Source organism: Symphalangus syndactylus, chromosome 9 (genome assembly GCF_028878055.3).
Source record: "Symphalangus syndactylus isolate Jambi chromosome 9, NHGRI_mSymSyn1-v2.1_pri, whole genome shotgun sequence".
Taxonomy (NCBI): Eukaryota; Metazoa; Chordata; class Mammalia; order Primates; family Hylobatidae; genus Symphalangus; species Symphalangus syndactylus.
In genome coordinates this window covers 93,234,957-93,262,071 of record NC_072431.2, presented here as the reverse complement: position 1 = coordinate 93,262,071, position 27,115 = coordinate 93,234,957, and the positions used below count along the sequence as shown (strand labels likewise).

General features: G+C 44.1%; 1 protein-coding gene across 14 annotated transcripts in view; it reads right to left on the bottom strand.

The window, feature by feature from the left end:
• ELMO1 (engulfment and cell motility 1) overlaps window positions 1–27,115 on the bottom strand; it is a 594,311-nt gene that overhangs the window by 339,031 nt on the left and 228,165 nt on the right. For 8 of the 14 annotated variants that reach the window (XM_055293401.2, XM_063608973.1, XM_063608974.1 and 5 more), the window contains 3 exons: window positions 24,383–24,433; window positions 21,092–21,214; window positions 19,164–19,295 (listed from right to left, as the gene is read on the bottom strand). In XM_055293401.2, the coding sequence (XP_055149376.1) occupies window positions 19,164–19,295; window positions 21,092–21,214; window positions 24,383–24,433 (306 nt within the window). Of the gene's footprint in view, window positions 1–3,338; window positions 3,366–19,163; window positions 19,296–21,091; window positions 21,215–24,382; window positions 24,434–25,452; window positions 25,498–27,115 lie in introns of those variants that run through there. The other 6 variants (XR_008660142.2, XM_055293399.2, XM_055293398.2 and 3 more) reach the window with 2 other exon arrangements.

The window sequence follows — 27,115 nt, the reverse complement described above, 5'->3', positions numbered from 1 at the left end:
TCAGAGTCCCTATGTGATGGGCCACCCTCTTTCCAGTTTTCTCTTATCACCACTTTCTCTCCTGCTGGCAGATGAGCACACACTTGCGCACACACACATACATACATGTACATACACATAAACATGTGACTCTACTACACACTTAGAGAAGAACCCACTCTAGGCTTCAGCAAATGATCTCACCCGATGCTGCCTCAGCAACTTGTCCCTCTAAATACATCTCATTGACACTCCTCATCCAGATGCTCTGGAAAGCCCTGGCTCTCCTGGAGAAATTCTCCAGAACAAGCAGGGAACTTGACACATGAAAACGGGAGTCCCAGGCGTCACACACTCGATGTATGTCCTGGCCAGTTTATTCTCTGTTCTACAGTTTCCCAGCTCCCCTTTCATTAAAATAGGCTAACAAAACACTTGCCAGGTTACTGTAAATCTCAAGGAAATATTAACTCGTGCTAGTTATTTGTATTTCCATTGGCCTTCTGGCTACCTCCAGCTGAAAAGTGCTGACAGTAATTCAAATGTCCTTTATCCTAAATGGAACAAGCCAGCCCCTTCCCAAAGCTGCGTCTCCTATCTGCAGAAAGAGCAACCCAGCTTCCTGGCCACACAAGCTGTGCAACACGCCCCATATCCGATCTGTTACCAAGCCCTGTGCTCCACACCTTTTCTTTCACATTTGTTTTCTCCCTTTCTATTCCCCTTCTATTTCTAGTTTCGGCCAATATCACCTCCAGCCTCTTCCAACTTCCTGCCACCTTTTTAGTACCACCAAAGTGAAATCCTCAGCTTTACCTGCATTATTTCCTAACTTACAAATGATCAAATATCATCCAAACACCACAGCACATAACATTTTATGGCCCAGCCTCAAAGGAGGAGAAATTGAAGGAAACTTCACATTCTTCCACTTTCCACTCCTTGTTGGTCACCCACGCTCCTCCTCCTCCACAGCTCACTCATGTCCAAATGCTCCCTATTCTTTAAGATTCATCTTCAGCATCCTCTCCACTGTAAAATCTCATGGAGTCCTCAAACAAATTCTCCTTATCCCTTTTTGGAATTTCAGAAACACTTTATAGTCTATTTGTATGATTCTCATAGCATATATCAACTTCTACCTATAAGTAAAGGTGTCTCCTTTCTTGAATGGTAGAATCCTTAATTGATCTATTCATTCATTCATTCATTCAACACACACTTACCATATGCCTGTCCAGTGGCAGGAACTGTGCTGGGTGCAAGAGATGCACAGGTGTGCTCGGTAGACAAGGTCCTGTCCCTCTGGTGGGACATCAGGCTAGTAAGCAACTACAAACTACGTGCTGAAACGGGGGTAGGACCTGGACTGGGAGAGCTCCCAGCAGGCTCCCCGTGTCTAGTCTAAGAATGCAACACACCCAGTTCTGAACTGAGAATTGTAGAGGAGAGGGGATGAGAGTGCCAGGAGAGAGAACAGCACACATGAGGTCCAGAGTGATAAGGAGTTCACTCAACAATCAATTCCATGAAGGCCTGGGCTTCTCCCTGATTCATCTTTGTGACTAGAGGCCTGTCCGCACACTGCCTTAAATATCATAAATGCTCATAAATGTTGGTTGCACGAACAAATGAATCAACACATTAGTCTCTTATTTTTAGTCTAGATTAAATTCCAATGTGACCCTATTCCATGGCATGATCCGTTACTATCAAGGTGCTCTACAGGTGACCGATGGGATGCCATTCTACAGTGAGCCACTCAGATAGATGGAAGAAATCCACAGGCCCCTGTCCCACACCTTGGATGCCTGTTTGGATGCCCAGCCATGCCCAGCTGGCTGGAGGCAGGACTCCCTGCACTGAGCAGCAGTTGCAGGAATCTGTGATGCTTTCCCAAAGTGAGGAAGAACTGTACCTCCTCACAGAGCTCTCCTCTCTGCAAAAGCTGGCGTGACTCTTCTCCTAACAGACCTGGTCCCAGATGGACCATCTCCGGTAGATGCCCCTGAACTTTAAAAGCTGTACTACAGAGGCCACCCTCTTCCTGGTCCCCATCTTCCAGCCCTTTCCCTTTGCCCTAATGCTCATAAGTGACAGGGAAGGCTGCATGTGGGAGAACCCTTCGAGAAACAAGGGAAAGCTTTAGTATATGACATCACAGATAAATATATAAAAGGGCTGGGGGGATGGAGAGAACCAAATTCAAATCCACTAACTTCGGGCTCCATCTATGAACAATAGAAGGCAAAAAGTGAAGGCCAATTTCTGGGTTATCATGAAGCAGGAAGATGAGCACTCAGGACCTGTCATGAAAACACTTGCTTTCCCTCACTGCTTTGCCCTGGCTATGAAGCAAGGTCATCCACAAATGAACAGTATCAAGAAAGCAGGCAGAGGCTCAATAAGCTGAGAATGGAGACCAGGCCTCCTGGATTTACCTGAATTGAATGTAAAGAGAGACTGAGACCTTGTAGCCAGCATGTTCCCTTTTCCTTAAATAGCAGGACAGCACAGCCTCGAGGCTGAGGTAGGGGAGGACTGGCATCAGGGTGAAAGCGGCCAAATGCTGTCCCTGCCACTTGCTTGCTGTGAGCATTTGGGAAGGATTTATAGCATCCCCGGAAAACTGGAAGCACGATTTTGCTTTCTACCCCCAGATAGAAACGTGGCCTTGCTCCTGCTGGGTTTAGCTTGAGATCCAGGAAGGACAATGCTCTGTGCATGTTCCCTTAAGAAGAAGCAAGTGGATGGTTGGTGTGTGGTCTTCATTAGTGGGAATATCATCCTGAGTCTGGAAAGGCCACAGTGAGACAAGCATTTGGTGGCTTTCTCAAGGACTCCAAGGGAGTGGGGGGTGTCCTTGGCATGGGAGGCTAGAAATGAAGCTTCACTAAGATCTGCTACTTTCGTCTATTTCACTGCCTTGCTCCCGTGAGTGTCTGCATCTGGGACTAAACAACTTGAAAACAAAAATTAAGTCTGCATATGTCTCCTTGTCCTGCTGAAACACTGAAGCTATGGTGGGCAGGTTTCAAATCTTCTGAAGCTGTAAGCCTCTTTTTCTTCATCTCTAAAATAGACATAATAATCCTTGTGTCTTGTGGATACAGAATGAGATACTGCATATGGGAACTTTCTGGCTCAGGTCCCAAAGAGTCCCCTAGATGCTACTGCTGCTGGGTGTGGCTGCTGCAGCTATTTTCTGCAGCTATTTACGGGGATAAGACCAGTGGAAACCCTAGCGGGCAACCTAAAAATGATAGATTCTCAGCAGTCTAGCCAGTTTGGTAATGTAGACATTTAAAGAAGAGGGACAGGAATAACAAGAAAGCAAAGGGTTAATAAATACCCCTTACCCTTTTAACCATGTTGTCCCAAGCACCATCTCGGGAGTGTGCACCACTTCTCATTGGAAAGTTTGTAGGTTTGCAGAGTTCATGGAAGATTCTTCCTGCTCCTCTTTCTCTCATCTTCAGAATGAACAAGTATAGGAAGTATGCAGAGATGCCCGCACAGGGCCAGTTCTTATGTAACCATGTGATTCTCAAATTGGTTCTTGTCCCTTCCCATTGGAAAGGTTTTGACAGTCTTCCTACACATAGAAAATGCCATCCCCAGAATTAGAATCCCACGCCATGAAGCCAGCTCCCAGCATAAAAATTACTTCCCGGCAGACACGAAACAGACATGTCCGAGTCTGGACGTCGTGTTCACACCTCCTATTCCGAGGTCACATCACACTGAATTCAGAGGTAGTAAGGGCACTGTGACAAATAGTCGCCACTTGAAAAAATGGTAAACAAAATAAAAAGTATCACAACAGCACATTGTCTCAGGAGAAAGGATAAAGATGAAACCCCATCTCTACTAAAAATACAAAAAATTAGCCGGGCATGATGGCGGGTGCCTGTAGTCCCAGCTACCCGGGAGGCTGAGGCAGGAGAATGGCGTGAACCCGGGAGGCGGAGCTTGCAGTGAGCCGAGATCGCGCCACTGCACTCCAGCCTGGGTGACAGAGCAAGACTCCACCTTAAAAAAAAAAAAAAAAAAAAGAAGAAGAAGAAGGCATGCTAGCTTCGCATGGAGCTGTTTGATGGCCATCAAAAGCAGGTCAATGGGAAGCAGGTAACTGGATCACGGGACTCTTAACTGGTCATTCCTTCCCTCTCTTGCCTGCACCCCAGAATAATCAGCGTGATTCTCAGGGGTGCTTTGATATGATCCTACTAGAGGCAAAATCACGAGTACAGGCACCTACAGAAAATCAGCAGAGGAAGAGGTGCTGGATGCCTATAACTACCCATCCCAGGTACCAGGACCCCATCACCACTCAGCCCTGCCAGACTCTGGTGGTCCTCTGTCCTAGCACTGCCCAGCCTAGGTCCAAGGCACTCTCGAAAGGGTATCGTGGATGGGAGTCATCCAATTGAAAAGTGCTTCCTGTCATGGACAGTAACATTGATTTAATATATGTTGTGGTTTTGAGCCTTACCTGCTTTTGAAAATCTGCACAAGAGCAGGCACCATAAGGACATCCTCGGCCATGTGCCTACATGCTAATTCCTGAGCAGCAAAAATGCAGAGCAAAAAATCCACCATTTCCTTCACTAAAGAGGCTCTTTGAGGGGTATAAAAGTCCTGCACTGTTAAGCACTCTTATGAAAATTCTCCAGAATTCATGGACTTTGGGATATGCCACTCCTCAGGATTAACTGTTTTTGAAGCCACGTATTTCTACTCTCAGATCCAGCTGGTTATAGTCAAATAAAGAATGTCCCCAGTCATCTGGGTTACTGTAAATGCATTCTGCAGACTCATTTCCACCATCAGATCCAAATGACAATCATCAATTGTAAAAACTTACTAGAACTGGCTCCACGCCAAGGCTTCTCAGAACCTAATATCAATTAACTCATTAATGTCCATAACAAGCCTGGGTGGGAGATACTACTACATCCAACTTACTAATGAGGCAAGAAACAGTTAGGTAAATTGTCCAAGGTCACACAGCTAATGAGCAATGAAGCTGGGATGCAAAACCAGGCAGTCTGGCACCAAAGCCTGCACTCGTAAAAGCTATGTTTTATTAGCCTCAAACAGAATTGACTTGCTTATACATCACGAGACCTTGATGTTTCTTTGCCCTTGGTTCCCTGTGTGTCACCCTTGCACCTGCTGGATGGTGCCCTTTTCCTCCAAAGCCCCATGTGCAAGGAAAGGATGTCAAGGAAGTTTGCACAATACACTCAGAGACGAAGGATTGACACTGTTTAACATGTCGCCTCTCCTTCTGCCACAGCCAGGGGACAGAGTTATTGGAGACTTTAAGCTAAAACGGGGAAGGAGGAAGATTCTGGCTGGAAAAGCATTTTTCTGAACCTGCTAAGCTTACCTCACTTAGAAGAGTCCCCACTAAGTCCTCCACTTCATGAACACATCAGAGCTGCTCTTTATTGAAGTGCGGAGTTTCTCACACACATGCCTTTGACAGGCGCGCCCCCTAGTGACCAGAGAACAGATTCAACCCTAACCGCCCACAAATGTCCCTCCTAAGGCACAGCAATGCGTGCTAAATAGGAAAGGAGTTTGGAAAAACAGGAGTGGAAGAAACCTGTCTCTTCACCTGGTGTTCAGTAACCATCCCTGAGAAATTGTGTCTGGAGTTAAAGTTAATTACTGTAAAAAGCAAAAAGAATGAAGGTCAAGTATTATTATGGCAATGAATCATAGGTCATTTGTTTTTAAAAGTTTTCCCTTAAAACAGTTCCTTTAAAAATATGAAAATGGGCTGAACATGGTGGCCCACACCTGTAATCCCAGCATTTTTGGAGGCTGAGGCGGGAGGATCGCTTGAGCCCTGGAAGGTGGAGGTTGCAGTGAGCCATGATGATGCCACTGCACTCCAGCCTGGGCAAAAGAACAAGACCCTGTCTCAAAACAAAACAAAGTTTTAAAAGCACAATTATTCATGCATCCCCTTTTCCGATGGAGTCCACAGGTCATGGGTGCTTCTGAAATTAGATTATTCCCAGCAATCAGTACTCCTCCCTGCTCCCTCCCCATGCCGGAGTAGGAAGAAGAGAGTAACATATCACATACGAAAGTCACCAAACAGATGGAAATGGTGGCAACAGCACATGCCCTGCAGCAAGAGCAAAACATGGGCCAACTCTTCATCTGAGACAGTGACAGAGAGCTTGTGTTAGGACTGCCCTTAGGGGCCCCACTGCACCAGTTTGGTTGTCCTTTCTCAATGCAGCTGACAGCAAAGGTGGGTCACAGAAGAAAGATCTGCAAGTATTCTAAGTGGGACTTCTCGATCCCTCTGCACCCCTAGGAGGTATGATGATGCTACACTCAAGTGGAAATGGCCCCACGAGACCTTGAGTTATCTGAGAAGAGCCCACTGTGCAGAGGCCCTGCCCCGTGACTTAATGTGCTTGGTTAGCTTGGTTCAATGACAGGAAATAAATCTGATCTTCTTCAGTTTTTCAAGAGAGATTTCCAAAGCTAACTTTTTCTTTTTCTTTACTACATGTGCAGCTACAACTTGTTTATCCCCCCGCAGAGAGACAGTGTCTTGCTCTGTTGCCCAGGCTGGAATTGGGTGATGTAATCATCGCTTGCTGCAGAGCCTTGACCTTTTGGGCTCAAGGGATCCTCCTGCCTCAGCCTCCCAAGCAGCTGGGACTACAGACGCATGCCACCATGCCAAGCTAATTAAAAAAACTTTTTTTTTTTTTTTTTTTTGTAGAGACAAGAGTGTCACTTTATTGCCCAGGCTGGTCTTGAACTCCTGGCCTCAAGTGATCCACCCTCCTCTGCCTCCCAAACTGCTGGAATTATAGGAGAGAGCCACTGTGCCCAACTAGCAGCTACAACTTTAAGACAACTATGGTCTCTGCATATAAAATTAAACATGAAGACAGTGCATGCCATTCTCTCTGTCATTTGACCAAAAGCATCCAAGAAAGACAGCACAGAGGCAACCCTGAACATGTATGGGCAGGGTGCTGGCAACCCTCTCTTCACCTGTGATGAATGAGCCACCTGAAAAGGATGCCCACCTGCCAATCAATGAAGTGTGCAACAAAACTCCCTGACAGTTTTTTCCTTGACCCATCAGCAGCCTCAAAGGCCGCCCGCTTTGGCTTCTCTTCCCTTTTAAAATTCCCCTTTATGGCCAGGCGCCATGGCTCACACCTGTAATCCCAGCACCTTGGGAAGCCAAGGCGGGTGGGTCGCTTGAGCTCAACAGTTTGAGACCAGCCTGGGCAACATGGTGAAATGCTGTCTCTACCAAAAATACAAAAAAATAGCTGGGCCTGGTGGTGAGTGCCTGTGGTCCCAGCTACTCAGGAGGCTGAGGTGAGAGGATAGCTGGAACCCAGGAGGCAGTTGAGCCGAGATCGCACGACCGCACTCCAGCCTGGGTGACAAAGTGAGACCCTGTCTCAATAAAAAAAAAAAAAAAAAAAAAAAAACAAGTAAAAATAAATTCCCCTTAATATTTTTAGGAGTGAGGAAAGAAAAATTAGAGATAAAAAGAAAAGAATGCTCGAGAGGCTCCAATGCTCCCTACCACTAAAACAGAAATCTCAACAGTACCTCTGAACATACAGCTCCAGAAGTGGCTGTTTAAAAAATTGAAAAATGATTCTAAAAGATTCTATTTACCTGAGAACCACATGTCAAGAGTCAGATCAAACTTCCCCAGACAGCTTTGCGTAACTCCCCACCAATGCTGGTTCACTTTAACTCCCTTTACTGCCCTGCCTTCTTCACGTTATTACTGTCACATATTTTAATAATGTGACAATACTTTCAACCCCCAAGTACATTATTATTGTTTTTACAGCCAACATTCATAGAGATTTTCCATTTCCAGTGCATTCTTTCCTGTATTTCTATGTTAAAGCAGAAAGCAAAAATTACTTGTATAGGTTGCTTGCCCTACTTAAAATACTTTCATGACAGAGTAAGGAAAAATAACTGGGAATGAGAGTTGGAAGACTCAGGTACTGGGGAAAAAGCCCATCTGCCATGAACATCGGGCAAATCCCATTTAATAGGGGGGCCAGTTGCACATCCAAGAATGCTTCTAGTTCCTGCCGGGCCCTGATGAAAGCTTTAGAGCCCTCTAAGGAAACCCCAAGAACCCCTGTCTTGGCCTTTAAACTTTAAACAACTTCAAACCTTTCAGGCTTATAAGCAGGGTTGCAACCTAACAGAATGTCCCAGCAGCTGGTCAGCCAGAGTTCAAGGGGCTGGCTGAGAGCCAATGGCTGTGTGTTTGCGCCACCTGGTGGCTATTTCTGCTCTGGTTCACTAAGGAATTTCCTGGCTTGTTGAGGCCAGGGATGCCTCAGAAGTTATTAGAACTGAGGTCTGCAGCATTTCAGATAGGAAAAGTGTCCCATCTGATCAAAGCGTCAAGGAGGCAGACAGTGTAAGATCTGGTCCCTGAGGAACAGGCACATCTCTGTGAGTTCATGCAGCCTGAACCATCCCGGGTAATCCCTTTACCCATGTACCCCAAGGATCCTTCAGGTGAAAGGGGCTGACTGGGGCTGGTGGACCGGCTAGGACTGGCAGAGCTTCCCTGCAGAGCACCCCGGGACCTCCTGCATTCTATATAGTTATAACTGTACAAGATTTTAGTAAATGTGTGTTTTTAAATATATTGTCATTTTACTTTTAGGTTTATGGGTTATATCTAAAATGTATTTGAAAGCAAAGTGCTTGTTTCAGAATACTATCCCAGTTATTAATATGGGATATAGGGAAAAGTGACTCGATTGACAAAAACCTGCATTATCTTGTGCTTTCCAGAGATGCCCTGTTGCAAAAAGAGAATACCACAAAAATTAAGTGAATGTCAAAATTTAATTTCTCCAATTCCCACAAATGTATTCTAGATTCTTACTAATGCTGTCCTTGTACTGAGACTGCACCACATTCTTAGTGATGAAAGCCTATGATAAAATCACACTGGGATCGGTGCTGAAATATAAGGCAAGTCCACCATAGACTGGCTTCTCTTCACCTAGAATGATTTTTCTGAGAATCCACCAGGTTTTGGGGATGTGGTATTTTGGTATAGCAGCCATTTCAAGGCAGTTTCTGGCTCTAAAATAAATGAATCGAATCATAGTAAGTTATAACACTTCCCCTGTGAATTCCAACATGGTACTGAGCAGTACTGAATGATCTGCAGAAATTAGGTAGCTTTTCCTTCTTACTGTAATTTATACTTCCCTCAGGTGGCCATTTTTCCCTATCAGAGAGAGAATATTGGGGCCAGGCCACAGTGCAGGAAAAAAATGAGCTACCTCTTTTTCAGGGTTTGTGGGTCAAATTGGTCCCAATGGCTTAGGATGCATTTCAAGGGTGAGCCTGTTGATGCCTCAGCGTTTTCCATCTGAAAGACAAAACCGCCCACGGTTTTGGTTTGTTTCTCCCCCTGCCCAAGAACCCACAACTGTCCCTGGACCCTGATGATTGGAATAGCTGCGCTCACCGATGCAGCCGCAGAAACAGCCCCTACCCAAGAACCCGCAACGGTCCCTGTGAGAGGTGACAGCATGCTGGCAGTCCTCACAGCCCTCGCTTGCTCTCGGCGCGTCCTCTGCCTGGGCTCCCACTTTGGCGGCACTTGAGGAGCCCTTCAGCCCACCGCTGCACTGTGGGAGCCCCTTTCTGGGGGGGCCAAGGCGGGAGCTGGCTCCCTCAGCTTGCAGGGAGTGTGGAGGGAGAGGCGCCAGCGGGAACTGCGGATGCGCCGGGCGCTTGCGGGCCAGCTGGAGTTCCAGGTGGGTGTGGGTTTGGCGGGCCCCTCACTCAGAGCAGCCAGCCAGCCCTGCCGGCCCCGGGCAATGAGGGGCTTAGCACCCAGGCCAGCGGCTGCAGAGGGTGTACTGGGTCCCCCAGCAGTGCCAACCCAGCGGCACTGCGCTCGATTTCTCACCGGACCTTAGCTGCCTTCCCGCGGGGCAGGGCTTGGGACCTGCAGCCCGCCATGCCTGAGCCTCCCACTCCCTCCATGGCCTCCTGTGCGGCCGGAGCCTCCCCAACGAGCGCCACCCCCTGCTCCACAGCGCCCAGTCTCATCAACCACCCAAGGGCTGAGAAGTGCGAGTGCACGGCGCAGGACTGGCAGGCAGCTCCACCTGCAGCCCCACTGGGTGAAGCCAGCTGGGCTCTTGAGTCTGGTGGAGATGTGGAGAACATTTGTGTCTGGCTCAGGGATTGTAAATACACCAATCAGCACCCTGTGTCTAGCTCGAGGTTTGTGGATGCACCTATCGACACTCTGTGTCTGGCTGCTCTGGTGGGGCCTTGGAGAACCTTTGTGTGGATACTCCGTATCTAACTGATCTGATGGGGACACGGAGAACTTTTATGTCTAGCTCAGGGATGGTAAACGCACCAATCAGCGCCCTGTCAGAACAGACCACTCGGCTCTACCAATCAGCAGGATGTGGGTGGGGCCAGATAAGAGAATAAAAGCAGGCTGCCCCAGCCAGCAGTGGCAACCCACTGAGGTCCCCTTCCACACTGTGGAAGCTTTGTTCTTTTGCTGTTTGCAATAAATCTTGCTACTGCTCACTCTTTGGGTCCACAGTGCTTTTATGAGCTGTAACACTTACTGCGAAGGTCTGCAGCTTCACTCCTGAGCCAGCGAGACCATGAACCCACCAGAAGGAAGAAACTCTGAACACATCCGAACATCAGAAGGAACAAACTCTGGACACGCCGCCTTAAGTACTGTAACACTCACCGCGAGGGTCCGCGGCTTCATTCTTGAAGTCAGGGAGACCAAGAACCCACCAACTCCGGACACACCTGGACCCTGCTGATCGGAATAGTTGCACTCACCGATGCAGCAGCAGAAACACTAGTTTTCCTCCCAGACCACAAGGAGGACCAAGAAGGTCGGATTTAGTGGCCTTTATTGACACATTCTCGAAAACCTGGACCCTTGCCTGTCCTCCTAGACCACAAAGAGGACTGAGCAAAATAGCATTTAATGACACATTCTCGAAAACCCGTTAGAGTCTTAAGCATTCTCCCGTTAGTATTGGGACCTTACCCGTGTCCTATAAAGATGTTATGCCCGAAAAATGAAGTGGAGGGCCATACCCTGAGGGAGGGAAGGGATCTCCAGAGTTGGAAGAGTGATGCTTTTTGTCCTCACTTATATGAATAGGAAGGATACAATTTCTGAGGCTCCCCATATCCTAGCTTCAGGAATAGCTTTTGTTAGGCCTGCTTGTCTGAGGAGAGATCCTAAAATTCCAGATAGTCCCCCTACAATGGGGCTTTGGGCAAAAATCATATCTTTCTGATTGGTGAGCCCGGGCGCCTAAAGAAGGTTAACAGAGTCCTGGAGTTTATACTAGAAATAATTCTTATAAGAGAAACTAGAAAAGCACCAGAGACAGGGAGTAGTTTTTTAGAAGTGGGACTAGCCTCGGAGAAGAGAGGCGAGAGGAAGTTTGTCTGGCAGAGGTTAGGACCCAGGGGGCAAGGGTCAGAATAGATAGGCTGGATGGGTGAGTCTTGTTTGGACGACATGCCTTTGAGAGTTCTGCTCATGGCTGCAGGGTCAACCAACTTGTTGTTGGGACCCCGGAGCGGAATGGCTTTCCTCTCTGTCGACCCTCGGCTCAGCCCAGAAGTATAGAAAAAGTGGAAGCTGGTTCCAGGCAAACCACCAATGCTCCCAACTCCGAAGAGTCAGGGATTGTTAGAGAGCCCTTTCCCAGAAAGCCTGACACGTGTGTCTTTAGTCTGGCAGCCACACTAGTCGCTTTTAACTGGCCAACAGGTGCCCGGTATTTAGCCCCCGAATTCTAAGGAAAAACAGGACAGAACAGCAAGCGAAAGGGGTCCGATGGTACTCACCACTTGGCAATAGGCGTTAGTCTAACCGCTTGGCGATAGGCGATGGTCCCATCTGGGTCGCCAAAATATGTCCGGAATTGGTGGGTTCTTGGTCTTGCTGACTTCAAGAATGAAGCCGCGGACCCTCACAGTGAGTGTTACAGTTCTTAAAGATGGTGTGTCCGGAGTTTGTTCCTTCTGATGTTCAGACATGTCCAGAGTTTCTTCCTTCTGGTGAGTTCGTGGTCTCGCTGACTTCAAGAGTGAAGCTGCAGACCTTCAGGGTGAGTGTTAACAGTTCATAAAGGTGGCACATCCGGAGTTGTTCATTCCTCCTGGTGGGTTCGTGGTCTCGCTGACTTCAGGAATGAAGCTGCAGACCTTCGCGGTGAGTGTTACAGCTCATAAAGGCGGCACGGACCCAAAGAGTGAGCAGCGGCGAGATTTATTGCAAAGAGCAAAAGAACAAAGCTTCCACAGCATGGAAGGGGACCCAAAGGGGTTGCCGCTGCTGGCTGGGGTGGCCTGCTTTTTTTCTCTTATTTGGCCCCATTCACATCCTGCTGATTGGTCCATTTTAAAGAGAGCTCATTGGTCTATTTTACAGAGTGCTGATTGGTCTGTTTTGACAGCATGCTGACTGGTGTGTTTACAAACCTTTAGCTAGACACAGAGCACTGATTGGTGCATTTACAATCCTTTAGCTAGACAGAAAAGTTCTTCAAGTCCCCTACCCAATTAGCTAGACATAGAGCACTGATTGGTGTGTTTACAAACCTTTAGCTAGACACAGAGTGCTGATTGGTGCATTTACAATCCTATAGCTAGACAGAAAAGTTCTCCAAGTCCCCTACCTGATTAGCTAGACACAGACAGCTGATTGGTGCGTTTACAAACCTTTAGCTAGACACAGAGCGCTGATTGGTGCGTTTACAATCCTTTAGCTAGACACACAGTTCTCCAAGTCCCCACCCGACCCAGAAGCCCAGCCGGCTTCACCTCTCATTACCATTTAAGAGCAGACTTTCTCTTCCCCACTTATCACAGACAGGACCCTCTGGGATTCTCCTCTCCATAGTTTACTTCTGCCCAAAAGCTCCCTGGGGACTTCCAAGTATAGTAGACTCTTCTTATTTGCAGTAGTTATGCCCTAGAAAGTTGCTGCAAATAAGTTAACAACTACTGAACCATTGCTCCTAGGAACAATATTATAATTGTTTCTGTGAGCCTCTGACCATAACGCTTTTGCCAACCAGTGAATATATAACCTTCTTTTATGTGTGTTTCTGTTTAAAGACACCCTATTTAGTATATGTTGTTGATTCGTTAACACTGAATGCTCAGCCAACAGTGCTATAACTACTGCCTCAACAAAGCTTAACAAACCCATATATTTTCGCATTCTTTCTGCGTGGCATGTCGCAGACTTCTTACACTTTGGAACACAAAAACAGCACTTCAGCACTACGTTTAAGGGCCATTTGAAACTGAAATTACCATCAGAAAGCAGGAAGCACAAAAATGAGAAAAACGTGGCCTAGACAGACTGGGAAAGGGACACCTGTTTGAAGCACGAGAGCTGAAACAGGAAGGTAGGGTGGTGGCTTGGTGGCTTGTTCGACTTCAGCTGGAACATCTGAGTTGGGCAACTCAAATTTTTTGCCACTGTGCATTTTCCAAGAATGATCTAAAAAAGCACATTGAATATTGATTTGGGCATTACAAATAAATTTTAGCAAATAGGCAAATTTGCAAATACGGAATCCATGAATAATGAGGACTGACTGTATATTGCAAAGCCCTTTGAATTTAAAATTCTTCTATAACCCTACCCTCACTCCAAAAGGCAACTCTACTTCCCTCTCTGCAACATAAACATTGGCCATGATAAATGACCTGCAGTTTCCCAAGCACCCAGTGTTCTTTCACCTTTAACTGTTACTTTCACCACGGATTTTCACACTACCCTCCTGGGACAACCTACAACTCTCACGTTCCGCTATCACAATCTGTCACGGTGTCACAGAGCACTGGATGCCATTCCAATAATATTAATATCAATCATAACATCGTAATAATAGCATCTAGATTCACAGACTATGTAGCAAGCACTGCTCTGAACAACTTACAAGTATCTACTAATTTAATCTACACAACACACATATTGATAGAGAAATTATCCCTCATTTTAAAGAGTAAAAAACAGAGACATGAAAATGTCAAGTACCTTGCCCAAGTCACTCAGCCTGTGATTGGAAGAGTCAGAGATCGATGTCAAATCTACAGCCCAAGCTTAATCACAATGTTACTCTCACAATGACTGTTGAAGCCTAGTAGCATTTAGACAAAGATGCTTCCTTCTGTAGTATTAGGATGGGGACAGAGATAGAGAAAGAAAAATATAAATATGCAGTTCACTTCATTCCCTGCCATCTCTATTTGCTGAAAAAATATATTAAGATGACACCAACCACTGCATATGTAATTTTGTGTAATTATACTTGTGTAACTACAGATAATTATCTTCTATCACCCAACAGGGTAGAAAATCCTCTTAAAATTTTGAATATGAATCTTAATTCTGAAATGTTTTTACCATTACCCATAACCTCTTCCACCTTCACATTTTAGTCATTTTTCCCTCCAGGATGATCCTGAAATATGAAGAATTTTTTTTGTAAAATATTTCATGTTAAAACACATTATACTGTTGAGAAACAATTTCTTTTTTTTTTTTAAAAAAAAAGCTTATTTTCTCTGCAGTCAAGATAATGGAAAGGAAAACAAAGCAGCTAGAAAAAAAAAAAACCTTGTCTGATTTTAATATCTGCTTTGATTCAGAAGGGATCAGAAAGATGAACTACAGACATCTCCTTTTTCATGCTTGTCCAGTAGACTGAACAAGGAAAAACTCACAAATAGAGAGGCTACAAATTGGAAATCAAACCAGAGACAAATTCTGAAAGGGCTCTAGCCAGGAACACAACACTTTGCAGAGTGTGAAAGCCATGGTGCACAGGTCTTGGCGGCTACAATCAAGAGGGACAACTTTGTATACAGCATTTCCTCTGTTCTCAAAATAAAGTCATCCTAGAGGTGAGAGTCTGCCTTCCATTACTCTCAGGAATCCATGTGCCCTTCCTTAGAAGTTCCACTAAGAATAGCATTATCCCGGTGGGGCACGGTGGCTCACGCCTGTAATCCCAGCACTTTGGGAGGCCAAAGTGGGTGGTTCACCTGAGATCAGAAGTTCGAGAGCAGCCTGGCCAACATGGCGAAACCCCGTCTCTACTAAAAATACAAAAAAATTAGCTGGACGTGGTGGCGCATTCCTGTAGTCCCAGCTATTCAGGATGCTGAGGCAGGAGAATCCTTGAACCTGGGAGATGGAGGTTACAGTGAGCAGAGATTGCACCACTGCACTCCAGCCTGGGTGACAGAGCGAGACTCTGTCTCAAAAAAAAGATTAGCATTATCCCAGACAACTCTGTCTCTTCCCACCAGGGGACCTACAAAGGCCTGTCCATTTTGAAACCAGAGAATCAATAACAGAGATCTTAGAAGATGGCTGGTGTAGTGCCTCATGCTTGTAATCCCAGCACTTCGAGAGGCTGAGGTGGGTGGATCACCTGAGGTCAGGAGTTTGAGACCAGCCTAGCCAACATGGTGAAACCCGTCTCTACTAAAAATACAAAAATTAGCCGGATGTGGTGGTGGGCACCTGACAAGAGCAAAACTCTACCAAAAACAAACAAACAAACAAGATCTCAGAAGATGAAGCAGCTTTTCTGTGTTATGACTAACCTTACAAGCCACTCAGCCACCTAGATTGTGACTTTAGAATTATTTTATCAGAAAAACTTGCTCCACTGGGATGTTGTGCTGAGAAAGAACGTGACGCCCATCTGCCTCCTCAAAGGTGTTGTGGTTTATTATCCTTTAATAAACTGTTCTTCTTGCCTTGTTGGAGCAATGGCCACTTTTACCTTGGAAAACTTAAAAGGCTGCAGATGATTTCTATGATGTGTTCTCTCCGAAAGGAAGAATGGGAAGTAGCACTGGCTGAGTGCACCTTGGTTCTAGCTGCTGTGCTAGTCGCTGGCAGACGGTCCTGTGGGGCCCTCCCATAACCTCAAAATGGAAAAGATGCTGCCCAGTTTCACAGCTGAGAAAACCCATGACCAAACAGGTTAAAGGACTGAACCACTGGCCCATGGCTCAAAAGGAGGAAAGCTAAAATTAAATCTAGGCCCAGTGAACTCCAAAGCCTTGTCATGTAATGCTTGCTGGGCATTGCCTACTTGGGAACAGAAACATGAGAAACAGCAGTCTTCATCTTACAAACTGAACTTTTCTTCAAAGTGATCCAAAAGATGATCCAAACCTCAAATTAATCCTTAAAGTTCAGTAAGGAGTTTAACAGGCAAGATGATTCCTCTTTGGGAAGTACAGAGAGAATTCTGCACGAGACTGCTTATAGCATCTAGAGATTTTACAGCCAGACCCTGATATCATCAGTCAGCTTTCAGCGTTTTTCTAAGACCGTCTCTAGATGGTGCAATGACCATGCGGTTCTGTTTACTGAGGCCTGTCTATTTCTAGCTGGCTGGGTATTCAAAAGTGAAAATATCTGCTTGTCAAAATTTACTGGGTCATTTCCAGCATTCAAAATCATTACTAAATAGTCGTTCCAACTTCTCAACTCCCTGATGCAAGACTGTGGCCTGGGAGAAGTTGCAGGGGAAGAACTAAAATCAAAAACTAAAAAAGAACCATGGAAAAGTAAAGAAAACCAACACTCTCTTATGATTATTCTCTGTTCAGAGTCTTTGCTTTTTCTAGGATGACTTTTCAAGTCCTCATAAGTGCTAAAGGTCTTAAAACCACCTCCAATTAACTTTCAGTTAAAAAAAAAAAAAAACTATTATTCTGTACTCATGAAGCAGAACACTCCCCAGACAGGGAAAACTAAGACAGAGATACACCAAGACTAAACTGTACAAGGAATTAACGAGAATGTTAAGACAGATGGAGCTACATTGAGAAAATTTACTCCGATTTTGGCTCATGGAATACCCTGGTCATCTCACGTAAGAACAGGGTCTGAAAATAAAAAGGAGATGCTTCATAGCACACACCCCCATTCCAGACAGCTCTCACAGGGACCCAGATTCCATAGTAATCCTATTTCCTCCATGTGGCCAGCCCCCAACCTCTCTCTCTCCTCAGTCCCTCCATACTGTGCATTCTGGGATCCAACTGCCCCCAAGGAAAACCACTACTGGGACAGAGACACATGCATCCCAGAGGCAGCACATGGAAAGAATTCAGGTTTTGGATTTTCTACATAGCTCAGAAGAAATCCACGCACTGGCAGGAGGAGGATGATAAAACTGCAGTCACAGGAGCACCGTAGAACCAGGCTCTCCCTCAGGAGAGGAATCAATTAAGGGTATTTTCCAAATGTACATGCCCTGATTCTTCCTTGGTAATTTTGATATGACTTGAGGGTAAGAGAGATTGGGTGACTTCACAAAGCTTCCCAAGTGACCTCGATATGTCTTGCTTACCACATAAAAATAAAACTTGGAATTGAGGGGGAGGTAGAAAGTGAGTCCCATCCACCTTCCCTGGACCATCGCTCTGGCAGAGGGGCTCTGCCAGCAAGGTCACTGCCACCCTGGAGCTTTGGTCATCGACAGACAAGTACAGGAAACTCACCCCTCCACCAGTCATGACATTTTTTGCTAAAATTTTAAAAAATTGATTCAACTAAAGGATAAAATGGAATGCCAAGGTCGAAATATAAAATATGATGATACAAAAATAATTTCAGAATACCTCTGTAAGGCAAGCTGCAAAGCTGAATATTCAGTAAGTATTCTTATTTAAAACATCATATTAAAACTAACACTATAAAAACAATAACTTGACAGATGTTAGTTTTTTAGGTTTTTAGGTTTTTTTAGTTTAAGAAACACTACTGGAGAGAGTTAAAAAAAATGATCACTGCTGGTTAAAATGGACATGACTTTCTGTGTGTGGAAAGCAATTAGACAGTATCAAAGCCTTGAAAACATATCTCATACAAAGTACAGTTCCACAAATTTATCCTAATAATGTGATCATGGGTGTGCATACATTCTGGGCTGTAAGATATTAATTATAGACTTATGGTAATTTCAAAGCATTGAATCATTTAGTAAAAGGGCTTGGTTAAATAAATTGCATTACATCTAAATAATGAAAAACAAATCAGTAATGAAATACAGTATTATGAAAACATTTTCAAAGAATATTCCCATGAAAGACAAGGCTTCTCAAATAACACATAAAGCATGATACCATTTGTCAAAATATGTATAAACATTAATATTAGTATATATACAGATATATACATTGTGTGTGTATATATATTTGGGTGTGTCTGTATATATGTATATGCATGAATATGTATATATATAAAATATATATACCATATATATATACACACACACACACACGTATATATATAGTGTATATATTTTTTTCCAAGGAAAGAGTATTTGAAACTATAAAATAATGCCTGGTTATTTCTAATCACCGAAGCCAAAATCTCAGTAATGCCATTTATGATGGGGATTAAAATGGAAATCCAATTTTACAACTGCAGAATTTGATATTAGCTGAAGGTCACTGAGAGACTTCATGGGGAGAAAATCAAGAATATAGTGCAAACAGAAATAAAAACAATGTATTATATTCGGGACAAGCTGTGTTCTGATTTGCAAACTGAAAAAAAAAATCTAGGAGACAACCTATTAGCATTCACAGCAAGAGAGACCTTTTAAGAAAACATAAATTGTGTTAATGTCATCATGATTAAATTTCAGGAGACTTTCAATTTGACTTTGATATAAAATTGATGTATGTAAGTAATCAACTCACTAACCCAATAATAAGATCCATCCCACAGCTGCCATCACTCATTTAAGTCAAACACAAATCTTAAGCATCTTGTGAAGTAGATTTAATGAAGTCGAGATACATTCCGGGCTAACTACTCTCGGTTACACTTAATCAGAACTGAATAAACAATCTCAGTATTAGTCACACTTGTGCAAGTTATTCCATTTCACTGAAGCCAGAAGAGATTTTCATGTGATCCTGTTTAAACCAGCTAAACATCTGGAAATGTGGAAACTATTCTGTAAAGCGCAAGAGGACCACACGCTCGGAAGAGACATCAGTTATGTGGCTGAGGTCAGGCCCGGGGAGGCTGGAGGGAGAGCACATACTGGAGATAGCTTACTTACAATGAAGCCAAGCTTCTTATAATCTCGCGTGTACATGGACTTGCGTTTCTCCATGCTGCCACTGCTGTTATTAGGTTCAGACTCAGCATCAAAAGCAATTCTTCGAAGTTCAAATATGATGTCCCTCTGAGCCTGAAGGAATCAGGGAGTAAAAAGAAAAGGGAGGGGAAAAAGCTGCTCTCATTGTGTGACATTACATATACTCCCTCTTTCCCTGGGGTCTAAATGAATCACTGCATTCAGGCAAAAGAAAAACAGATAAAAGAGAACCAATGTTCTAAGTTAGGGCTTTGCAAACCGCTCTTCCCCTGTCAGTCTCCCTGCTGGTCAGGCCTGGCTGTATTCCACAGTGGTCCTCTTAGCCAAGTAGTCATCTGGAGCACAAATATTGATAGTCCAGTGCAGTCTTAACTGAGAGGCCCAGATATGATGGAAGGGTCGTGATTGGAGAAAGCTAAGCTAGAGAAACTGGGGATACTGTACAATTGGGAACAAAGTAAGCAGTACCCAAAGTGCCTCACCCCACTAAGTTACTTCATGGAAACAAACACAGGACAAAAAAGAAAGAAAGGGTCAAAGGTGCAAACAACCCAAGTGTCCATCCAAGGGTAAATGGATGAACAAAATGTGGTATGGACATACAATGGGATACTATCCAGCCTTTGAAAGATGGCAATCCCAGTAGATGCTACAATCTGGATGAGCTTTGAAGATATTACGTTGAGTGAAATAAACCAGACACAGAAATATGCATATTGTCCGATTTCAATTATATGAGGTCCCTGGAGTAGTCAAATTCATAGACAGAAACTAGAATGGTGGTTACCAGGGACTAGGAGGACAGGGGAATGGGGAGTTAGTGTTTAATGGGTACAGAGTTTCAGTTCTGCAAGATAAAAAGAGTTCTGGAGATAGATGGTGGTGATAGTTTCCTAACAATGTGAATGTACTTAATGCCACTAAACTGTACACTTAAGAATGGTTAAAATAGTAAACTTTCTGTTATACATATCCCACCACAATAAAATAAATTTTTAAAAGGGTTTCCAAGCAAAGAGCGTCATTCAATATTAAGAGGCATTGTTGTCTGTCACTAGAAGTGGTGAGATAACAGTCTCCTCTCCCTGGGATGACCACACCTTGCCAAAAACGTGGGGCACATTCACTGCCTCTCAAAGCCTCTCCATCATTCTTAACCGTATGGCCTTGCTCCATGAATGAAGTGCCGCGGCAGCTACACACTTCACATATGCAGTTCACATCTGCAACAGATCAGGCCCTCACGTGCCAATAATGAGTGTTTTCCTTTCCAAAGCTGCAGCGCTGTTTAAGTTGAAAATGTGCTACAGCAGGGCTCCCAGCTGTTTCCTCTCTACCCTCACACAGCAAAGGTCCCCAAAGCCTTCTGAATGGAGCTATAATCTTTCATGCACAACAAGAGACCTAGCAGAGAGTTACAGCCAACAGCCAACCGACAGAAATGCTGGCCCAGAAATCAGGTTTAATCTGGGACCCTGCTCTTGGCACTGATCCCTGGAGAATGAAAATTGCTACCTCAACCCCGCAGAATCAATGCCACATAGAGTCACCAAGAGGCCCTAGTTGTGTGGGAACTTGACTCCAAAGCTACTACCATTAAATGTTACTTGGGGCCAGGAGCTAAGGTCTGTGGTCATGTGACATCAAACTTTCTTATTCAATAAAGGCAGAACATGCATGTTTGGAGCCTAATGGAAGAATGCATTTGGTATATTTTCTGATCCTAGATTCACCTAATTTTGAAGCCATGCCCCTAAGTTCTGAGATGATAATAAAACGACATCATATCAAACTCTGAAACTCCCTAGTTTCAGGGTACCTCAAGAAAAGACTTTTAATGACACTTTCTGCCCTTCCTGTGCTTTGACTGCTGTCCAATGAGCACTCACCTGGTCCTGGGGGTCCATTTTGGTCATCATCCTGTCTTCCAGGAGGTTAAAGGTGAGCACTTGCAGAACATACAGCTGATGCGCCATCTCATTGTTGATGGCCCGCTGGGCTCGGATGACATGCTAGGGAAATGGTTCACAAATGAAATTTTTTAAAAAAGAAAGAAAAGGAAACAACTAGAATTAACCCTCTAGAAGGCTCTCACAGTCTTCACTGGGAGGTACAAGGAATGGAGAAGGAAGGTGAGGGCACAGGGAATTTCAGAGCTTTCCTTTGAATTTCAGAGCCCAGTAAGGTTCCTGATCTTCAGGTCACAGTCCATGAAAAAACCTACTGTGGGCAGGAGGGAGTGGAAGGGGAAAAGCGCTGGAAAGGGACTGGTGATGGCAGCCATAAAAGTCAAGAGAAGATGTGCTTGAAATGGGGGTGTCTCCAAGACAACTGTGGATTTCTACAATGGAAGCATCTGCCACATGCAGCAGAAAAACCAATGGCGCATGCCCATAGTAAGCAATTTTGCCATTATCTTACCCTGGGACTGTCTCTGACAGGTGAGCCCACTTCAAAATGGGGAAAAGTTTTAGAAGGAACACACAAAAGCAAAATACCCATCAAATCTTAATCCACTGTGGGAGCTACACAAGGATGTCTACCATCAAAAGCAGAGAGCAAATGCTCGTGAATTACTTTACTCACTGTTAACAATTAAATGATAGATAAAATGACTCTTCCCCATAGAAACAGAACTGAAAAGAGAACATACAAGGAGTGGCAGGACAGGAAGACTGGATAGGTCCACCCCCAATCCCCTCACCCCTGCCCAGAAATGGGACAGCTGTCACCAACTCAACATTCAGCATTTGGGACTAACATACAGCCTTTTCAACAGAGATTCCGGCTGTACATTAAAAATGCCAAACAATGGATTAATGTGGTGGAACAACCCATCAAATCAGTTATTTCAACTGTGCTAGCCCCAGTCACGCCATGCTATCTGAAAGACCAATTCTGTCGGCAATCTGTAGTTGCTCCTGGGTAGACTGCTGCAAACCAACTTCTAAGTGGCCATTCAGTAAATGACAAAGCTACCCACTGTAGAGAAAAATGATCTTCCTCCAGGACTGGAGGAAGTCTAGGCCTTTAGAGTGCTGCCTGGGTGCCTCTCAACCTGACATCCACCTGCAATCCACAACATAGCTGTCAGTGCCATGCTGAAATAGCTAATTCAAGGAGGAGGGGTGGGAGAAGATTGAGGAATAGAAGAAAGAGGACAGGGAGGAATGAGAGAATACAAAGTCACTGAACCAAAATTATGGGAAGCAGGGAAGCTAGACAACAGGATGGTTAGGAGCAAATCAAACCCCTTATCCTCCAATCTTCAGAAGAGCATGTTAACTCATAGCACACACTTAGAATCCAAAGTGTATGGGTATCTCTCCTCTTAGCAACTCGAAAGTACTGCACTCCAAGTTCTTGCAAGAGAGCACCAGCCTCGAACTTCAGCCATCAACAACATCTCATACAAGAAGTCCCACTGAAGCAAACTGATTTTTGAGACAGGGTGACCACAGTCATTAATGCCACTCATATCTCAGGGCATTCTAACCCTGACTGCCACATCAAGGTAATATGAAGACACTGAGCTACACATTGATGCTGCTGCTTCTACATTTACTGAGAGCCAATATAAAGGACAGTAATTATGAATACTTCTGCATTTCCAAAACCACAATTGGACCTAGAATGTATTAAGATGCTCTCCCAAGATTCATTTCAGAGTTCAGTTCCAGAGGGAAAAGGTTTATCTTTCCCGAAGAACTGGGGGACCTCTTTTTATCAAACAATGAAAATTACACTCATACGTTTCTTGTCATCCTTGGCAGCCAGAAAGTTTAAAATCGAACTAACTTGGTCACAAATTGCAGGCATTACCACTGGCTTTGGGATCTAGAACATTTATTTTCAACATTAATTTTTGATGGCTTACTTGCATTGGTGGGGGAGGGAGGGGGAATAGTGTGTGTATTAGACATTTGTTTCTGGTGTTGGGACATCTGGGACCTTGTTGACCCTGGACAGACTGCTCCTCCCAGGTCTAGCCAATTCCTAGAGATAATAAATGACTCCTTTCATATGCAAACGAAATCAGTCCAGAGCCTTGGCACCCACCCCCCACTCCTCTACAAGCTCTGGCTCCTACTCTTAGGATCACTATTCTCCTGCCCTAACCACCCAGGGCCAGGTACCAGACAACTAGAGACAGCCCATCAACTCCAGAGTCCACTGAAAGTATACAAGCTAGCCAATCCTAAACCTGCTCAGCCAGCTTACCTGGTCTCATGTATCCCTTCCCTCAAAAACCACAGTAAGGGCTCTCGCCCAGATCTCCTTGGGCTTCCCCTGCCTCCTGACTCAGGAGCTTCCCCTGCCCCCACAATCCCCCAGTGGCATGGCATGCCCCCTCCTTTGGGGAACTATAATTAACAAACTTTTCAATGCCAGCCACCTCTTGATCTGTTGGCCTCACCACACTTGAATAATAATAAAACCTGCATTTGAGGACCAAGTGTTTTCAACTGTAAGCTTGCTGAACTGCTCTTTGGAATCACACAAACAGAAATTTTTCTTTTTCTTTCTTTTCCTCTTTTTTTTTCTTTTTTGTAAGCAGGGCAATCAATCAACCTGCTTTTTTCAAGTAGCTGGTAAGTCAAATAGCAGGTAAGGCCTCAGGAAATCTTGTTATTTGGTTTATTTCTAAACATTTGCAAGGTGACACTTAGGGCTTTTTTTTCCACCAAGGTTTACGGTCATCTTGCATCGCAGCGAATGAGTGGCTCCCATCTATATCTTTCCTTCCTCTCTCTTGCAAGGGGGTCCCCGAAACTGATGTTCAACATCTCAGGACTTCTCTTGGTACCTGATATGTTTACAGCTAGCTTCCTCATTAAAAGAGCAAAACCTCATCAGGGTGAATCTTTTAAGCCCTGATCTCCCTAACCTGCCCCACTGACAGAGCTATCCAACTCTTCCAGCCAGAATGCATTCCCCCTTTCTCTCTCTCCAGAGCAGTTCCAGAAACCCCTCCCTCCAATTCAATGAGGCAATTCCTGTGGGAAAGCCTTTATTTATTCCAATTCCAAAAACTCACTTTTTCCTTCATTAGAGTTCCTACTGCTTCACCACAGAAGCAAGTCACAGAACAAACCACAGATTGAAGCCAAAAGAAGAGATTAACAAATGCACCAGGCCACTCCTCCCCCACAAAGAGGTCACAGCACATAGGTACTCACTGTTAAAATGATGGAACGCAGTTGCTTCTGAGCCAAAATATTCGCCATCTCCTGTGGAAGAAAAACACACCCACACAAAGGCTTAGGTTAGAAAGCTACATTTCGACATAGCCAAAAATGACTTTATCCTGGGGTGTGCTTCGTAACTGTATATCAGCAGTATTTCTTATGAAATAATGAACTCAAACAGGCAGTAGTATTCAAACTATTTTTTGACTGTTTTATTTAGAATGTAAAAGCCATGTCCAAAAGCAAAGGAAAGATATCTGGCACCTGCAAACTTCTTTTCCTTAGGAATTTCTTCCTTCCAGAAAAAGGTGGGTGCTAAATAAAAACCAGGCACTCCAAACAAAGCAATGGTTCTCTACTAGAAAGCCTCATCATCTTTTATTAGACTACGTATGTGCAGAAAGCTTTTATTAGCCAACACATGCCTGTAGCAAGGAGCTTCCAGTATCTTCTAAAAGTCATTTCATCTTAATCTGTGCAAAACCAAAGAGTGAGTAATACATATACCAGGCTACATACGTGATCTGAGTGGAGTTTAAGTGAAGGGCAAATATCTGGGTGATGCAAAGCTCTAGAGTCTACACTCACTGAGCTCTGCAAGGCCTGGTTTCTGCAGGTTGTTTCGTGCCTTGGCATCTCCTGATTGGCATGGAGGATTCAAGGGTGATTTTATTAAAGGAAATGATGCACAGACTCCCTTTATAAATATTGACAAGTAGAAACTAAGGGAAAATAATATATCAAGCATAGTCTTGGAGCACTTGGAGCCTTTTAAAGTAAAAATACTGCTCATATTCAGGAAGACACTTGACTGTTGTTTTGTGGTAGGGGGTGTTTTTGGTGTTGCTACTCTTACTGAGTAGAGAAGAAACTAAGCCACGGTTTAAAAACAGAACCATGATTTCTACCAAGGTTAAAACAAATTTGCAGAAAGCAAAGAGAACCAAGAACATGGGGGGTGGGGGAGATTTCTGAGCGGGGCATACAAGCAGGGGTGGATAGGAGCAGCACGGGAGAGCAGGGCCCACTTTACGCTAACAAAGGGAACGTGGGTGACTTACAGTCAGAGGACAATCAAGGATGTCAACATTGCTCTCTACATCAACCTAACAGCGTCATCGCCACCACAGAAAGGAAAGCAAGCAGGAGAGAAGAAGGGATGGAAATTCAGAGGACTCTGTTAGAGGTTGACCACTGTATTTGAACACCCCTGCTGACCCACTGCATTGAAAAGTGCTTAAATACTGTAAGGTGACTCAAAAAAGCTAGATGGCACTCAAGTCAAAATCCAATACTAGGTCTTATGCTCTTGAAAACAAGAAAGCAGGAGCAATGATGCACTGAGAAACAAGTCAAATGGTAACCCAGAAGAAACCTTCCCTTCCACTAGGCATAGAAAGCAGGGCTTTCTTGCTGATCTTCATAGAAAGGCCCACTGGTGGTGGTTTTTTTGTTTCTCCTAGACCAGATGACAAATAAAAGCCTTAAAGGATCCTATAGCTGTTTTAATTTCTTTCCTTTAAAAAGATGAAATTATTGCTCATAAATAAAAATGGAAAAGAATATTTCTGTTCCTATGTTTGTCTATAAGTTTATAAAATTTAAAGTTAGAAGGGACAATGTATGTCCAACCTCTACTAAAGAAATCATTGTAATTATCTGGTTACAATATTCATTGTCTGCATAAGACTGTGGGTCCCTCATGAGCAGTAACTGTCTTTTTCTTTTTTGTATTCCAAGCCCAAAGTACAATGTCTGACACCGAGAAGACAATAAATGTTTGATAAAATAACAAATAAATATTTTATACTGTCCTCCTAAGGAACAGCAGCTTGGTCAAAGAGAAAATTGAAATATCCATGCCTCCATTTTTTGGTCTAATGGTAAGGAATTATTGGAGTAAATGTGAGAATCCATGGGGAATATTTTATAGCATTAAAATTATGTAAAAGTATAGATAGCTACAAATATAAATCCAGATATACTGACATGGAAAGATGTCCAAAAAATATCGTTTAGTTTTAAAAGAAGTTTAGAAAAACTACAATGGATGTAGTATGCTCACATTTGGTGGGAAAAAAAATGATGTATTAGGAGAATATTTGCACAGAACAAACAGGGAAGTAGCACCATGAAAGTCACAAGAGTTGTAAATAATTGCAGTGGTTCTGCCTCTGGGAATATAATTACAGGAATCTTTCAAACTTCTTCCTTTTGAGTCAGTATTTTCTGATTTTTCTACCAAATCTTTTAACTAGCAAGTTTTTTTAAATAGTGCTTATCAAAAGTATAAGTATTTGTAGAGAAATTTGGAAGGGATCTCACTAACATATTTGCCATTGAAATAGTGAACTGAATAATGGTAAAAGTTGTAAGCAAAAGGATCCATTTGCCCACCTAACAGCAACCTCCTCCCCAACAAAACTAGCCCAGCCCTTCCCTCCATTTGTGCCAGGAAACAGAGAATCTCCGACATCCCAGAGGCATGGGAAAGCAAGGCCTCGACCCCTGGGGGAACCCTAGAAGGGAAGGGAGTTCCCAGAGGAGGAAGCTCTGCACAGCACAGGCCTCTCTCAGTAAGGCCTACCTCATAGATGTAAAGGGAAAAACAGCACAGTTCCTTCTGACCGTGGTGGCATTTTTTTCAGTAACAGCAGAAATAAGGTGTAAGTGTTTAAAAGCATTCCAAATTCAAAGAAACCCCAGATAATGGAGTCCTGTGAA